The 18,283-nt window shown below is 45.0% G+C and overlaps 1 protein-coding gene and 1 long non-coding RNA gene across 3 annotated transcripts in view; one reads left to right on the top strand and one right to left on the bottom strand.

Annotated features, from left to right (window-relative positions):
- The window catches only part of LOC309332595, a 417,968-nt gene that overhangs the window by 8,963 nt on the left and 390,722 nt on the right, over positions 1-18,283 (bottom strand). The gene's annotated exons all lie outside the window — the stretch shown is intronic.
- The window catches only part of ZDHHC21 (zDHHC palmitoyltransferase 21), a 52,496-nt gene that overhangs the window by 21,869 nt on the left and 12,344 nt on the right, over positions 1-18,283 (top strand). For both annotated transcript variants that reach the window (XM_081845574.1, XM_081845575.1), the window contains exon 7: positions 7,512-7,628. In XM_081845574.1, the coding sequence (XP_081701700.1) occupies positions 7,512-7,628 (117 nt within the window). The remainder of the gene's footprint in view (positions 1-7,511; positions 7,629-18,283) is intronic.

Here is an 18,283-nt window from a genome sequence, read left to right as displayed (position 1 = left end):
CCAAGCAGTTTGAAAGCATACCAGTGCAAGTAGATAAACAGATGCCGCTGCAGTGGGAAGGTAAACGGCATTTCCGTGTTGTCAGGGTTTTAGGGAGAGAGGAGACAGAGAGCGAGGGCGAGGAGGAAGAGGACGACAACGAGCCGAGGTTGTCCCAAAGTCCGTCTAGCGAATCAGAGGATTCCCAGAAGGGAGCCCCCCTGGTCAGGCCAAGGGGCAATAGAGAGGGAATCAGTCAGAGAGAGGGGAACGAAGAGGGAATCCCCAGTGGGAGTGGCAAAGCGGGACCAGCTCCCCCGTCGGAACGGAGTAGAGGGGGGGGAGTTGCCAGTGTGTCAGAAAGAGCAGGACAGGAAGGAGGAAGGGGGAGGAGTTCGGAGCAAGACGTCCTGCCTGAAAGGGAGGAGTGTAGTACCGAGAGCAGCGTAACTGTAGAAAGGAAGGTCAGAGGCAACGTACGCGCGCCAAGTTCAAATATAGAGGCGCGCGGAAATGAGGAGAGCTCTGAGGAGGAGCCTGGTGCCAAAGCACGAAGGAGGGGGGAGCAGGCGGGAGAAGACTCAGCCTCTGGGGAGTCCCGGAAAGAGGGAAGACAGGGGGGCAGGAAGACCCTGCGGAAAAGGAAAGAGAGGAAAAGGTGGAGCAGTACAAGCCTCTTAAATTGGTGCAGGGGAGGGACGGACTCAGAGGGGACTTCTAACATCTAAGGGTAACAGATGCGGAGCCACGGAGTTTGGATGTAATGACGACAATGATCTTCAATAAAACCTTTTGTATATAGCTTGGACTGGACTTTGGTCTCTTGTGAGCTGGGACCCAGGGTGGCTCTGACAGAAAGTCCCCTCCAAAGAACGCAAAATTTTTTTTTTGCAAAGCTCACGAACGGTGACAGCCATGACTGCGGAGGAGCAGTTGACAGCGCTGCGAACTACAGTTTCCGAACTCACTGCTGCAGTCCTTGCGTCTCAGAAGAAGCATGACGAAATGGAGAAGCGCTGCCAGGACCTGCAAACAAGGTGGGAACGTGCAAGCAGGGAAGGGTTCCCAGGGTCCAGATCAGAGGGGATTGGACTTGGACGGAGGGGGGGCAGCCTAGTCACCCACTTCGATGGGAACCTGAAGCACTACCCCAGTTTCAGAGCAGACGTTTTGTATGCATTGCACTTGCTTCGTCATGACTTTAAAGATGAGGAGGAGAAAGTGGGGTTTATTGTTTCTCACTTGCATGGGCCGGCCAGAGACTGGTTGCGCAATTTGTGGCGTGAAGATGGCCCTGCCCGCCGCGATGCAGATGAATTCATTAAAGCGATGGATGCCTGCTTCCAGTCTACTGTAGATGTGGATCTTGCACGCAGGGAAATTTTTGGATTGCGGCAAGGCAAAGCCACTGTGCGTCAGTACCATTCTAGATTTTTTGCTTTACTGACTGCGCTAAGCTGGGAGAAGGATTGTGCACCTGTGAGGGATTTGTTCTGGGAGGGGCTCAGCGGTCCCATTAAGGATGAACTTGCCAGGGGAGACAGACCCCAGACCCTGGAGGAGCTTGTGCAGAGGGCTTTGGCGATTGGGATACGGCACGAGGGACGTCCTTGGCACACTGAGGAAGAACGTCAGGTGCGTCCACCAGCGAGGACGTCTTCTTTCATCCCCAGGGAGTTCAGTCAGTCACATCCTTCGCCACTGGGAAGGCAGGGGGAGGAGCCCATGGAACTTGGTGGTGCTAAGGCTCAAGCAACAGCCAGAGCCCCAGCTTCCGGTGCAGTGAAGGCAAAGCCTCCTAGAGGGACCAGGAAGTGTTACATTTGCGACAGTGCACAGCACATGGCGAAAGAGTGTCCCCAGAGGCTGCAGAAACACACTGCAGCTTTAGCAACTGTTGCAGCAGAAATGATGCAAGCAGAGCAACCTCAGGGAAACGACAGTGCCTGGCTGGAAGCAGAGCTGCTGGGGCTCAGCCAGGCGAATCTGTAGAGCAGTCCCCAGCGCTTTTGCAACGCACAGACCCTTTACCACCCAAGCCAGCGGTGCAGCTCACTGCAACACTTCAGTTGCCGAATGGAACCACCCTGGAAGTCCCCATCACGATTGATTCTGGGAGCAACGCAGATTTTGTGGGGACGCACTTTGTCAAGCAGCATCGCATAGCGCTTCTGCCAGCGACAACACCTCTGAACGTAGTCACGGTGGATGGCAGGAAATTGCTAGGAGGACAAGTTGTGCAACAGACGCCTCCCATGGTGATGAGGATTGGAAATCATCGAGAAGTCATCAGCTTCAATGTCACCCGCCTTTCAGACACGCCTATAGTATTAGGCATGAGTTGGCTGGAGAGACACAGTCCTGCTGTAGCGTGGTACCAACGGCAGATCACCTTTTGCTCATCGTACTGTGCTCAACATTGCATCCAGTCCAGCCAGGAGGAGGGAGCTGAGCAGCAGTTGCAACTTGGCATGGTGCAGGCAGTACCCCGCAAGTACGAGGGGTTCCTGGAGGTTTTCTGCGAGAAGGAAGCTGACCAGTTGCCGCCCCACAGGCCTTATGATTGTGCCATCGACCTGGTGCCAGGGGCGCAGTTGCCGACTGCAAAGCTGTATTCCATGTCTGAGGACGAGATGCAAGAACTCAGGGAGTTCATAGAGCACAATTTGAAGCGCGGATTCATCCGAGAATCGAAAGCGGTGGGGGGCAGTCCTGTTTTCTTTGTAAAGAAGAAAGACACGCCCCAGAAAAGACTCATTGTGGACTATCGATTCATAAACAGTAAGACCAAACCCAAGGCCTTCCCCATGCCCAAGATAGATGATCTCCTGGCAACCGTAAGGAAGGGGAAGATCTTCACCAAATTGGATCTGCGTGGAGCGTATAACCTCATACGCATCCGGGAGGGCGATGAGTGGAAGACGGCCATGTTCACGCCTCTGGGCACGTACGAATACAGAGTTATGCCATTTGGTCTCCAAAATGGATCTCACGTCTTCCAAGCATTTATGCATCACGTGCTAGCGGGACTTCTCTACAAGAAATGCGTGTGTTTCCTCGACGACATCCTGATCTTTTCGGAAACGGAGGAGGCCCATGAGAAGGACGTAAAGGAAGTCCTGCAGAGACTACGGGAGAACAAGCTCTACGCCAAGTTAGAGAAGTGCCAGTTTGATGTGACGGACGTGGATTTCCTAGGCTACAAGCTGTCCGACAAGGGGCTGGCCATGGACAGCGCCAAGGTCCGCGCGGTGTTGGACTGGAAGAGCCCTCGCAATCGGAAGGAAGTCCAAAGATTCATCGGCTTCGCCAACTTCTACCGCAAATTCATCAGAGGTTTTGCAAAGGAGACGGCAGCGATCACGGACACTCTCAGTTCCAAGAAAAAGAGGTTCGTGTGGACGGAACAGGCGGAGCGCTCTTTTCAGAAGCTTAAAAGCCTTTTCGCCTCCGAGGAGCAGCTGCTGCACGTGAATCCAGGCAAGCCCATACGACTAGAGACCGACGCGTCAGACAGAGCGGTTGGAGCCGTACTCCTGCAAGAAGATCCACATGGAAACTGGAGACCCGGTGCCTTTTACTCCAGAAAGCTCAGCAAAGCGGAGCAAAACTACACCATATGGGACAGGGAGCTGTTAGCCATTCACGCAGCTTTCAAAGCGTGGCGACACTTCCTCATAGGAGCCAAGCACACAGTACAGGTCCGCACGGATCACAAGAACCTAGAGTATTGGCGCACGGCGAAGCTCCAAAGCCAGAGGCACATGCGCTGGGCGGAATTCTTCGCGGATTTCGACTTTCGGATAGAGTACGTCCCAGGAGATTCCAACGTTATAGCCGATGCGCTATCCAGGAAACCGCAATATCTCGATGAAGCGGCGCCTGTAGCAGCCAAGCACATTTTCGCACCGCAGGCGTGGTCGTGCGCTGCCGCCACAGTAGATCTGGACGCGGTGCGACGCGCGTTGCAAGTGGATCAGTTCGCACAGTCCAAGATGGAGGAATTGCGCAGAGGTGTGCAGAGTGGCGAAGAGTTCCAACTACGCGACGGGCTGCTAACTCGCAAAGGTGCCCTCTACGTGCCAAGCGACGAGCTTCGCGCAAAGGTTCTGCAGCAGTTGCACGACGCCCCCAGTGCGGGCCACTTCGGTAAGGAGAAGACAATAGAACTGGTGGCAAGAGACTTTTGGTGGCCCCGGATGCGTGGAGAGGTAGCGGATTACGTCGCCAGGTGTGACACTTGTCAGAGGTTCAAGCCAGTACACCAGAAGCCAGCGGGGCTGTTGGAACCGCTGGAAACGCCACAGCAACCGTGGGAGAGGGTAGCTCTGGACTTCGTTACTGACCTGCCCAGCTCCAGGGGGAAGACGGCGGTACTGGTGGTTGTGGACCTGTTCACCAAGATGGCGCACTTCATTCCATGCGCAAAGGTGGCGACGGCGGAACAGACTGCCAAACTCTTCATCGATCACGTGTTCAAGGTGCATGGGCTGCCGCAGTCCATCCTGTCCGACAGGGGGCGCCAGTTTGTTTCCAATTTTTGGCAGAAGCTTTTAGGTATCCTGAACGTCAAGATCAACCTCACGTCGGCGAGACACCCACAAACCAACGGCCAAGCTGAGAGGGTCAACGCGATCATGCAGCAGTACCTGAGATGTTACGCCAACCAGCGACCAGCAGTTTGGGTGGACTACCTGCCGATGGCAGAGTTTGCCTATAACAACACGAAGCACGCGTCCACGGGGGTGACGCCGTTTTTCGCGAACAATGGTCGTCACCCCAGAACCTTCCCGGGGTTCGTGGCACCGGGAGAGGGGGTGCCGCAAGGAGCCGACCAGTTTGCAGCGGAGCTGCAGGAGGTGCACGAAGAGTTGCGGAGACATTTAGAGCTGGCCAAGCAAGCATATAAGGTGCAGGCTGACAAAAACAGGAGAGAGGGAGAGGAGATCCAGGTGGGGGACTGGGTGTGGTTAGCGGCCCAAGCGATGCCAGCCAAGTCGTTGGCCAAGAAGAAGCTGGGGCACAGGCAGTTAGGGCCGTACCAGGTGGAGGCTAAAATCAACCCTGTAGCCTTTCGACTAGCCCTCCCCGAAGGTTCCAGAGTGCACCCGGTCTTTCATAGATCGGTGCTCACTCCCTACAAGGCACCGCACAGGTTTCAGGAGTCTGACACAGTCACGCAACAACACACTAAGTCACAGGAGAGGGAGAGGGCGCCTAGGGCCGAACCACTCAACGAGGTCACAGAGATCCTGGACTCGAGATGGGGGCAAGAGGGAGTAGAATATTTTCTAGTCAGAGAGGGTGCCCCAGTCAGTGCCAATGGTTGGGTGCCGGGCTACGCCTTAGACGAACCTCTTTTAAAAGACGAGTTCCATGCCCTTTTCCCTCATAGACCCATGCCAGCCGAGTACTTTGATGACTGGCTCTTTACGCCCACATGTTCAGGCAGCACTTTCCACGGCTTTTCTTCAGCTGAAGAAAGGTCGCCGGACTCCAACTCGCCCAGGGGATCGTGTTCGGGGGTGGACACAGAACCCTCTTATTGGTGGGACGAGCAACCAGAGGAGGACTGGCGCAGGAAATGGCTGACGGGACCTTGGCAGGCAGCACCGGACCAGGTACCAATGGAGGAGGGAGAAGAGAACACCTTGGGTCAAGAACCCGAATTCGAACACTCGTACAACGAACTGCAAACAGAGGAGATGGAGGTGCAGAATCTGTATCCTGCGTCCGCCTCCGAAGAGCGGCAGCTTCCACAACCTGCACCCGATGAGAGAGAGGGGGGAAGGGGGGGCTTCGAGGGGGGGATGGATGTCAGGGTTTTAGGGAGAGAGGAGACAGAGAGCGAGGGCGAGGAGGAAGAGGACGACAACGAGCCGAGGTTGTCCCAAAGTCCGTCTAGCGAATCAGAGGATTCCCAGAAGGGAGCCCCCCTGGTCAGGCCAAGGGGCAATAGAGAGGGAATCAGTCAGAGAGAGGGGAACGAAGAGGGAATCCCCAGTGGGAGTGGCAAAGCGGGACCAGCTCCCCCGTCGGAACGGAGTAGAGGGGGGGGAGTTGCCAGTGTGTCAGAAAGAGCAGGACAGGAAGGAGGAAGGGGGAGGAGTTCGGAGCAAGACGTCCTGCCTGAAAGGGAGGAGTGTAGTACCGAGAGCAGCGTAACTGTAGAAAGGAAGGTCAGAGGCAACGTACGCGCGCCAAGTTCAAATATAGAGGCGCGCGGAAATGAGGAGAGCTCTGAGGAGGAGCCTGGTGCCAAAGCACGAAGGAGGGGGGAGCAGGCGGGAGAAGACTCAGCCTCTGGGGAGTCCCGGGAAGAGGGAAGACAGGGGGGCAGGAAGACCCTGCGGAAAAGGAAAGAGAGGAAAAGGTGGAGCAGTACAAGCCTCTTAAATTGGTGCAGGGGAGGGACGGACTCAGAGGGGACTTCTAACATCTAAGGGTAACAGATGCGGAGCCACGGAGTTTGGATGTAATGACGACAATGATCTTCAATAAAACCTTTTGTATATAGCTTGGACTGGACTTTGGTCTCTTGTGAGCTGGGACCCAGGGTGGCTCTGACACGTGTGTTCTGGCTTCTGTAGCGGTGTGCCATTGAAGTGATTTTGCCATGCTGGCCACGTGACTCGGAAAGCTGCCTGTGGACAAACACCTGCTCCCTTGGCCTGAAAGCCAGATGAGTACTGCAGCCCGATAGTCACATTTGACTGTACTTAACAATCCAGGGGTCCTTTACCTTTACCTTCCAACTCTACAAACTATGATTCTATAAGTGCCTCTTCCGGTGCCTGATTTTAACTGCAGCTTTTGGCCACAGTAGTTTTCTTAGAAAATTTGTTTTCCATCACCAGTCCACAAGCTAGTCGAGATTTATGCTCTTGATGTGAGGGACAGTCTGTTCTCTGCATTCTTATAAACACAGCTCTCTATTATTCCATAAGTTAAAAAAGCATGAGTCTGTCTGCATGGACCCTTTCAAAAGTGCATGTTTAGTTCATATAGTTTAGTATACCTAGCTCATGCAAAGAGTGAGAAATACTCCCAGGTGATCATGCCCTACATATTGACATGACCTTTGCTTGCACAGCTGTGTATACTGGGCTTTGTAAAGCTACCATTTCCTTTCCACACCAGTAGTACCTGACTGGCAAATGTGGCTCTAGAAGGGTTTTGTAGGAAGAAAGAGAAAATTGAAATAGTAGAACAATTTGAACCTGAAGAGGACAGAACCCCCCCCCCCTTTTTTTAGCCCATCCATTTCTAACTTGCTAATAGTTTGATATGCTGTAAATTTTGTGGAACGAATATGAGATCTGTTGTTTCAGATTTGAGATTGGGTGCCAATTCAAAGACTTACTCTTGCATTAAAAGGCCAAACTTTGTTATCCTTCATTGGTCTGTATATATTTTGAAACTTTGATGCTGAGTGAAACAGTATGCAACAAAAAAAAGTAAATTTCACTTTAATTGTATTTCTTATATGCAAAAGACAGCTAAAAATTGTTTCTATTTTTCTTTATTTACAGGATATATTTGTATTTAGACATGAACTTGCCCTGATAAGAATATCTACCTTCATGGGTTTAATAATGCTGATTGGAATTACGGGACTCTTTTATACTCAGTTGACTGGTATATTCAATGTAAGTATTTTATTCTTTCCTTCAGAATAACATTTTCCCCCTGTGCATGTTGTTGTGTAAGTGCTTAAAAGTATGCTAAGCTGTATATTGAATAAAAACAAGTAATTCTTTACCAGGCACAATCTATAATGCAAAATATCAACAAATATAAGAACTTGAGGTACACTCAAAACACAACCAGACAAGATCATCGGAGATTTGCAACTGGGTTTTTCTTTTTCTTTTTTCCATAGGGCAAATTGAGCCACAGAGTGGGATAGTGGAGATGATTTGGATCAGAATTGTAGCAATGGGGAGTTGGGGGAAATTATAGTGTGGGGACGGTGGGCAGTTTCAGCCAGGAAAGTGGTATGAAGAGAATTGGCTTATGCCCTTCTGCAGTGACACAAGCCTGGTATATAAAATTGGCATTTTTATTATATTATATTATATTATATTATATTATATTATATTATATTATATTATATTATATTATATTATATTATATTATTTACCCTCCCTATCTGGCTGGGTTGCCCCAGCCACTCTGGGTGGCTTCCAACACACACACACACACACACACACTAATTAAACATCAAACATTAATAGTAACAATCAGATCCTAGATAAAAAGTCACAATAACTTTAAAATAAACAACCTATACCAAATAAAACAACATGCAATAATGCATTAGAATCCAATAGTAAACAGATGTATGAGCATCTGCCGCTAAAATGGAACTCAAAAATTTAAGCTGGGATCTCCCTTCATCTCATTTAATTGTCCTATTAGTTCTCACTCAAATAGTCATGAAAGTAAAATAAAAATGGTAATTGTGTGATTTTTAATGTTTGTATGAGAAATGGGAAAGCTGCTCTTAAAAAAAATGTAGAAGTAAAAATAACTGGAGCCTATTTTTTAAAATATTATTATTTATCGAATTTATACTTGGGGGTTTCAGGGCAGTTCACAGAATAAAATCAAGATATAAAACCACAAAATAAAAATAAAAACAACAACCCAATAGCCCTCCCACCTCCCCCAAAACCCCATATTTTAAAAGGGCATAGGATGTAAATCAGACCAAGCAAAGGCCTGGTTTAAAAGGAACATTTTTGCCTGGCGCCTAAAGGTGTGTAATGAAGGCGCCAGGAGAACTTCCTTGGGGAGAGCATTCCACAGACAGGGAGCCACTGCAGAGAACACGGGGTGGGAGAACATCCTGGAAAAGGGAAGACTGATGGAAAGTACCGAGGAATGGAACTAGAAAGGAGCATGACTGCAATGAATAGTTTAAGGTGAGAACAGGGAGATGAAGAGTAGCAAAGTCTAGAATCAGTGGAATAAAACCTTATTGTGAGGAGATGTCATAACTGTTGTGACACAGGAGTTAAACCAACATTACATATCGAACAAAAATTAAAGCTGGGAAAAGTAGTAATATATATATTGCAATGATCCAAGTGGGGAAATGGCCTGATCCACATGTCACACTAAGCCAACATGTGTTCCAGGAGAGGAGATCTAAACCACTTTTCTCCGTCCTGGTCTTTCTGCTTCTAAGCTCGGCTAGTGACTTGGCTTAGTGCAGGCATAGGCAAACTTGGCCCTCCAGATGTTTTGGGACTACACCTCCCATCATCCCTGAACACTGGTCCTGTTAGCTAGGGATGATGGGAGTTGTAGTCCCAAAACATCTGGAGGGCCAAGTTTAACTATGCCTGGCTTAGTGTGTCTTCTGAACAACGGGCTCATGGTTTTAGCTCTCTTGAGCTGTGTAAACCAGAGGACAAACTTGTATAGAGCTTGTGGTAAGCCTGGATAGAGCGATAAACCACAAGCTTGCATTTGGACAACGTGCTAAGCAAAGTCACAGCTTAACACAGTGCAGGAGCAGAAAGATTTGGGAGGAGCAAAAGTGACTGCAATCTCCTCCGGAGTAGCCTTTGCAGTAAGCCATGGTTTGCCTTAAAACAACTAGCTGACTTGTTTGCTTTGCACCAAGCCATGGTTTAGCTTAGCATGACAAGCCTCCTATTTTGAGGAGCTGGACTAGTACCCTGGTAGGACAACAGGAAATAGACTTATTTGTCTTAGATTTCACACAGAGAGATTTTGGAATAGAATGGTACTGAAAGAATTACACATAGGCGTCAAAGGTGACACGAAGACTCAGTATTTCGTTGAAAAAATGGAAATACTTGATTTAACATATAGAAAAATGATATTTAAACATAATAGGAATATGTCTTAGGAAAACTCCAAATCCATACTCCTATTATCCATGTCCTGAAAAGATTTTGGAAACTAATATCAACCAAAGTGCATAGGTTGCTATATGGGAATTTTGATGCATTTCCAAGACCCAATGTCTGCCTTATTGTTCCCTTCCTTTTATTTTCATGCTTGTTTTGTTGGTTTCATTAGATCCCTTGATCTGTATCTGGCAAACCTCTTGCAGGTGGGTCAGTGAGAAACTTTCAAATGGAGTACATTTGCTTCTGATTTTAGGCATTTACGGCTGGTGAAATAATTTCCCAGTATGCTAACTTTCAGTTCTTGTTCTAAGCTCATCAGTATATGTTACCACCATTCATCTGTGTTGAATTATTGTTTTGTATGAATATGGACATGCATCCATCATGTCATTAATTACTGACACACCTTCTAGTAACTTGAATTAAGTGAGTGATAATTTAGAATGATAAACATGTACTGTATTATGCAATCACAGAATGTGAGTTGTGCAAGATAACCTTTTTCTTTCAGGTGGCTGGAATTTAGGGTAATGCTCTTACTGTTTGATTTGCCAGTGGTTTGCAAACAGAATGTTTTCTTACCAAACTCTGGGTCTTGATTTGGACACACCACTTGTCTGGAGCATTTTGCCATTTCTCTGTGTGTACAAATGGAAAATCCAGCTTCCCAGTGGCTGCTGGAAGGTAACAGGATAATCACTTAAGCAGTGATCCTCTGATGTCATTGTGGGAGGCCAGTAAAAGCGGATTATCTGTGACCCAGATAAAATAATTAGAAATTACTTGGACACTTACAAATAACTGATCTACTAATCTCATTTCCAAAGTTAAAAAAGGTCTGTCTCTCAACATAACACTACCAGATGTTTCAGTTGAACTGCATCCTTTGAAGAGACTAATCTGAAGCCTAATTTTAAGGATTACCTTTGATTGTTTTTTATTTAAAATTCTAAACAGGATGCATTTTCATTTTTCCATATGCTCTTGCACATGATTAATAGAGTTAAAGGATTTTTATAAATAAATTTAGCTCATACGCCGACATATTATTCATTGAAAGACACAAACATAAATATGTCATTATGCAGGTGACATATTTTGCTTTTTGTACTGTTTACAATGTAATTTTCATTTCTCCATCTGCTAAAAAAAAAATTCTGAATACATTCTCATAGTTTTGTTTAATAGGTATTTTGCTATACCCTCAACTGATTGTGCACTGACATTAGTAATTTGATTAATGCTGTCGGGGCTCCTTGTTAATTAATTGTTTTAACTGTATATGATAATGTGATGGCACCATTGGAACATAAATACTGAACAGTTGGGTGGGAAAATAGAAAAGTTCACTTTGTTTATAATGGCATGAGAAGGAAAATAATAACAGTTAGTGGATGTAGAGGGCTCTTGTTTATATTGTGCATTGGTTATTTTTGTACATTATTGCTTGCATTTGACACAGTGCTATATATCATCTCCTTTTTAAATTTTGCATTGTTAATTTACACTTGCCTTAAAGCAAAATTGGTTAACAATTGTAGGGTTCTTTTTCAAATGCTCAGGCTGAAATAAAACATGATACATTATCTGAATGTAACTCTCCTACATGTTGCATATTCCAGTTTGCCGCTCCAGTGTCTGTTACCTACAGATACAGATTGCCATACATTTAAATAATATACTGTATATAAGTTATTTAATTTTTTGGAAAACCATAGGTAGGGATGTGGCTGTGTAGAAGAAGCAAAGCCACTATATATTAGATAGGTTAGTAACCATCAAAACCATGTGACACAATTGGGGTGCCCAAACAGCAACTGCAACATTAACAAAAGAAAATAAATATTTACACATTGTAGCAACCCCTCCAGAATTCAACATTCTTTGTTACATATGCCTTCCTCTGGAGAACACCATTTTGAAAGCTACCATATGGCTAATGAAATCAAAGACATGGTTGCTTTCATGGAGAAGGGTGACTCTAGGTTTGGGGTTCAACTGGAGTCTATCTTTCTAAGGAGGGCTCCACATATAGAATCATAGAATTGCAGAGTAGGAAGGGACAACAAAGGTCTTCTAGTCCAACCCTTGCAATGGAGCTTGTCCCCATGAACCATGCTCTACTGACTTAGCTACCAAGGAAGGTCATATGTGTGTCCCTTTTGGAAACACAGATTCAAGTCCTTGGATTGGATAGCAAAACATTTAATACTGACCATTTTCAAAGGTTGGAAAATATGGACTGGAATACTTACTCTCACTCTGACACCTTTAATTTCTATAGCATAAAGGTAAAGGGATTGCTGACCTGGCTGACCTTCTGATTAGCAAGCCCTAGGTTCTGTGGTTTAGACCACAGTGCCACCTGCGTCCCGTTTGTATAGCATATCGCCCTGCTAAAATTGGAGAGTTTACTTCTGTGCTCCAAATACATTTATAGGCTTCACTTGATGCTGCAAAGGTCTTTATAGACTTTGGGATTTCTGCAAGCGTAGTAGATTGCTCACTGTTCATGCATTGAAAAGAATATAGGACATAGTTTCTTCTACTTGGTTGTTCTGGGCTCAAGTACATTAATTTACATCCAAGCCAGCAATAAAGTAGGCTGCTACCAGACAATTAACACAGTTTGAAAAAGAAATCCTGGATTACGCTGGGATAACTAGGAGTCTGGCTTTCAGCATTTATAGCTGGGTCTAGGAATCAGTGACAGGCCCTAAAGATTTCACAAGACCTATGTGAGGAAAGGAAGGGGATATTACACTTGAAATAGAGAACTGGAACTGGAGGTGCTACAAACAACATTATAAAAATATATAGTGAAAGAGCAGTCCATAAATTTGATATACAAGGAAATTGTCCCTAAAGTGCCCTGGAATATCTCCTGCATGTTGGCAGGGCTGGTAATAGACTGGGATGTATATATGCATGTATTGGACATTTCCCGAGTTCACACTTTTTGGGTACTGATGTTTCAGGAAGCCAGCTCTGTTACAGGTCAGTAGACGCACCCTTCTCCACAATTGGTGTGCATGCACACATAAACACACACCTTGATTCAGACTTGAATAATAGACACTGAGTCCACTAACAGCAGCCACAAGGTCTGTGATAGTGTGTAACGGGGAGAAATCAAGGAGTGAATGTAGATCAGTGATACCAAAGGGTATGACAGATAGCGAAAAGCTAACAGAAAAGTTGCCTTTGGGCAGAAAAGAACACTTTTGAATCAGTTTGCTATATTTTTATTAACTTACTTAGCAGAGCATTGACAATCTCTACCACCAGCATGCACCCAACTCTGGACACAGTGAGTTGGTTTTTGAGGTCTGCTCTGGAAAGAAAAGAGCAGATTGTGACTGGAACTTTATGTCCTTTTTTCAGAGGCACTTAGCCTTCAGTATGGACATATTTACCTTGGCCTTCCAATTTGTCACGGAAATGTGCTTTGTTTAATGATCTAAACTTTGTTAAAATTATACATGCTCAGGGCTGTCTTAAGTAAATGCTGCACTGGGGTGCAGAGATCCGCCCGGTGCCCCCCCCCCCGTTGCCCAGTCCCAGGCATGCAGGAGGGCGGAGCCAGCTGGCTGCCTCAGCATCTTGCTGGCTCAGTTGCCCCCGAACTCATGGTGCAGAGCCGCTCACAGCAGAAGAGCCCGCCACGGTGCTCTGACCGATGGGCGGGCTTTTCCCTGGACTCAACTCTTGGGCCCCAGACTTTCAGCCTGGGGTCCCTGAGAGTCTGGCGCCCTGGGTGCCCTGTACCCCTAGCACCTATGGATAAGACGGCCCTGTACATGCATAAAATTTTAGCTATATATATTTCTAAATCTATCTATCTATCTATCTATCTATCTATCTATCTATCTATCTATCTATCTATCCTCTATCTATCCTCTATCTATCATCTGTCTGTCTATTTATCTATCTATCTATCTATCTATCTATCTATCTATCTATCTATCTATGCTAATATACATGGAGCATTTACTAAACTACTCTTGCACGACTTGCGCCCCTTCAAATTTGCAAAGGGTTCTGTCCTGTGTACCAAATGGCGAACCATTTACTTTTTGTTCTTTGCAGTATTTCTCCCATTTCAGTGAATGACGGTGGTGAACAATGACTTGGTACTTTCATTGTAATCAGCAGGACTACCTCCGCACAGAGGAGCTTGGTGTGGATTGTAGTGTTTACTTTTAGGGCAACTGGGAAATTCTACTCCAGCTACAATCATAAAACAAGTTACACATATAGTATTACTGGAAGGTGTGGTTTCAAAACTTCTGCTTAAGTAGCCTTATCCTAAAAATCTCTCTTGCTAGATGCCTAATTGATTATTATCATAATTATTGCTATTTATTAAATCACATGGCCGTCTGCAATAGAAAAACTCAAAAATATGTACCACAGTTATAAACAAAAGTAATACCTCTCCTACTGTTTGTTTAATTACTCAAAGGCCTGGAAAAAGAGGAATGTTTTTGCCCGGCACCTGAAGATATGAAACAAAGGCACCAGGCAAAATATAAGTTACAAATACAAAAATTGTCCTTAGAATATTAAAATTTTTATCATGTTTGGCTCAGTAAAATTTCTTTAAAGGAAAGATTGTGAAGAACAACTATTTAACATAAAACAAGTGACTTATCTGTAATTGGAAATAATATTCTGATCCCTGTTACATAAAGTTTTGATTTCTTGTTCTTTAATAGATACCAAACATTTTCATATAACAACATCAGACCAGAGCCTGGAACAGCCATATTGTAAAATACTTATTTATGGAGATAAAAAGCATCTTATTATAATTAAGCAAAATATTTTAATCATATGCTCAATCTGATAATCTATTAAATACTGTTTTGATTAGTTTAATAATTAGGGCTTTACTTGTTTTTTCAAACATGCTAGAAATGTAATCAAAGGCAGTATTAATCCTTATAATTAAGTTTTAGTAGAGCAACAATCAGGATCAGTGTAGGATGTCAGCATTCTTCTAAGACAATAATGGTCTACGTCTACATATACTGAAATATAAAATAATTAAGTCATGTATGATTTGTGTCAGATTTGCCCTATATTTTTCTTCATTGTGGAATTATAAGGCCTTTTTTTTTTTACCCTATTAGCTTTCTCAGCCTACTCTTGTTTGGCTCTTTTGAATTAGTTGATTATTTATTTACAGGTATATATACTACCCAATAAGCAATAATTTAACATTTGATAATTTAATTTAATCATTTATGTATTAACATTCTTTTACACCACTTTTCCAGCAAAGTGGGTAAGATAAAAAAACAAATTTTAACGATTTATTTATTTGGCTTTATCTCAGAGGCACTGTGTGACTTGCAGCTGTTTAAATTTCCCATTGAACTGAATGGGCATTGTGAGGGCTAAATGATTTTATAAATTAAATTGTCAAGTGGAATCACACGGTAGCCTTGAAATGGAATTGAGACATATTTGTTCCAAAGTGGGAAACTGATGTAAACCTACTATTTTTTTGTTTTGCATGAAAATAATGCTTGGCTTCAAATTGCTGAATATCTAAGAAATCTTAGTGATTTCAGACAAAATGAAAGGCACGTACTGTACATTTATTACTAAAATCTCGATGCCCTATGTTGTCTGTCCAGTCTGTGCTACAGCACATTTGTGGCACTCTTTTATGAATGAGGGATTCCCTGTTGCTTTTAGTGTTAGATGCAGCTTTACTCATGAGAAGGGCCCAAGCTTCAACTGGGAACATGCATTTGCATCTATCGGTGTGCAAAGCAAACAATTTTCAGACGCAACACTGCTATTCTTGATATGAGATTAACCATGCATGTCTACTCAGAAGTAAGCCTCACTGAAGTTCAGTGGGACCTAAAAGGTAAAGGTAAAGGGACCCCTGACCATTAGGTCCAGTCGTGGCCGACTCTGGGGTTGCGGCGCTCATCTGGCTTTATTGGCCGAGGGATCCGGCGTACAGCTTCTGGGTCATGTGGCCAGCATGACCAAGCCGCTTCTGGTGAACCAGAGCAGCGCACAGAAATGTCGTTTACCTTCCCTCCGGAACGGTAGCTATTTATCTACTTGTACGTTGATGTGCTTTCAAACTGCTAGGTTGGCAGGAGCAGGGACTGAGCAACGGGAGCTCACCCCATCGCAGGGATTCGAACGCCGACCTTCTGATCGGCAAGTCCTAGGCTCTGTGGTTTAACCCACAGCGCCACCCACGACCCTTCAGTGGGACCTACACCTAGGTAAATGGCTATAGCTCTAAAAAAGCTGTAGCTCTAAAAAACAACCACCAAAAGAATAGCTTTGGCTCCTGTTGTTGTTATTTATTAAATTTGTATACCATCGAACCCTGCAGATCTCAGGGCGGTTCGCAACATAAAATCACAATATAAAGAAAACACAAAATATATAATAAAAACAAAGAGAACTCAACAATCCCCCCTTCCACAACACATTTTAAAAGGGCATAGGATGTAAATTGGATCAGTCAAAGGCCTGGTTAAAGAGGAATGTTTTTGCCTGGCACCTAAAGGTCTATAATGAAGGTGCCAGGTGAACCACCCTGGGAAGAGCATTTCACAGACGGGGAGCCACTGCAGAGAAGGCCCCGTTCTCGTGTTGCCACCATCCAGACATCACGCAGAGGAAGCACATGAAGAAAGGCTGATCTCCGGGTCTGAGTAGATTCATATGGAGAGAGGAGATCCTCTTAAACAGCTCTTTGTAAGAATGTATCTTATGGGGTGGCAGGTTTTTGTTTTGTTTTAGCTTTTCAATCCAATACAGTGGTACCTTGGGTTACATACGCTTCAGGTTACATACGTTTCAGGTTACACACTCCGCCAACTCAGAAATAGTGCTTCAGGTTAAGAACTTTGCTTCAGGATGAGAACAGAACTCGTGCTCCAGAGAACAGAAATCGTGTGGGCGGCGGCGCGGCGGCAGCAGGAGGCCCCATTAGCTAAAGTGGTGCTTCAGGTTAAGAACAGTTTCAGGTTAAGAACGGACCTCCGGAACGAATTAAGTACTTAACTCGAGGTACCACTGTATTTTGAACTTTAAAATGTGCACTGCTAAACAAAGCTACAATGTTCTTGCTATTTGCTCCTAAATTATTGTAGCAGTGTATGAAGCAAAGCTAACATTGTACTTCTATCAGTGTGGAGAACCTTTGGCCCTCCAGATATTGCAGAAATGCAACTACTATCTTCCCTGGCCATTGGCCGTGCTTGCTGTGGTTGATGGGAGTTGTAATATAAGTCTGGAATATAAGGCTAAAATCCAATGCAGTTACTTGCGTGAGCTGTATCAAAGTTTATTCCTCCTTGAATGTGCCTGCAAAGCTATTTCAGGTTCTAGCTCTTGTGAATATTTTTCTGTTGCCCAGAAATATGCTGGATGGGCCTTAAAAGTGCTAGGCTTCTATTTATTCAATGATTTTTTTCTTAGAGGAATATCCATCCCAGAACCCAAATCATATCCATGTGGGTTTCTTGGGTAGTTATTCATGCAGGCACTGATCAGACCCAGATCTGCTTGGTGGCCTCAGTCTAGCAGTACAGTCGTACCTTGGAAGTCGAACGCCTTGCGAGTCGAACATTTTGGCTCCTGAACACTGCAAACCCAGAAGTGAGTGCTCCAGTTTGCGAACGTTCTTTGGAACCCGAACATCAATTGTGACTTCCGATTGGCTGCAGGAACTTCCTGCAGCCAATCGGAAGCCATGCATTGGTTCCTGAGCGTTTTGGAAGTCAAACGGACTTCCGGAACGAATTCTGTTTGACTGCCAAGGTATGACTGTACTCAAGCTAGAGTACTGAAAGCAGAGTTGTTAAAAAACATAATTTGATCTATATAGCTCTATAAAGTACATGGAACTTTAGAGCTCCAGTCTCTACTCATTTTCCAGCATAATGTTTACATCCTTCTTGCTGGCACCCAGTTATTCCTCATCTTTTACTTGTGCATTTATGAGTTCTTTAAAAAAAAAAAGTATTTCGTTTGCCAAGTACTCCTATTCTAGTACCCTGTTATCTGGGCTCTCCATTTTCCATTTTCGTCAGTCGTAGATCTGAGTTTCCCCTTGACTCATTTGTAGAATACATTAAACAGCACTGGGCCCAGCACTGGTCCTTGAGGAAACCTAGTGGATAGCTCCTTCCTCTCTGACAGTTCATTCATTGCCATCTGGCGCTATTGAACCAACTTGGATCCATCCCATGAAATCTCTTCTGGTTCAGAATTCTCAAGCAAGCTGATGAGTCAATCACTTGAACTTTTTTTCAAAGCAGTTTTTGATAGTTGCCTGCTACCATATCAAATGCTTCATCTGGGAAAATCGGGCGGTAATGTTTTAGTCTTAACGATTCCTACTTTCAAATATTCCAGATTCATTGGTGTAA

Source organism: Podarcis erhardii (assembly GCF_964252035.2).
Source record: "Podarcis erhardii genome assembly, chromosome: 17".
NCBI classification, from domain to species: Eukaryota; Metazoa; Chordata; class Lepidosauria; order Squamata; family Lacertidae; genus Podarcis; species Podarcis erhardii.
The sequence above is the reverse complement of the archived record's forward strand: the minus strand, read 5'-3'. Positions and strand labels throughout refer to the sequence as shown.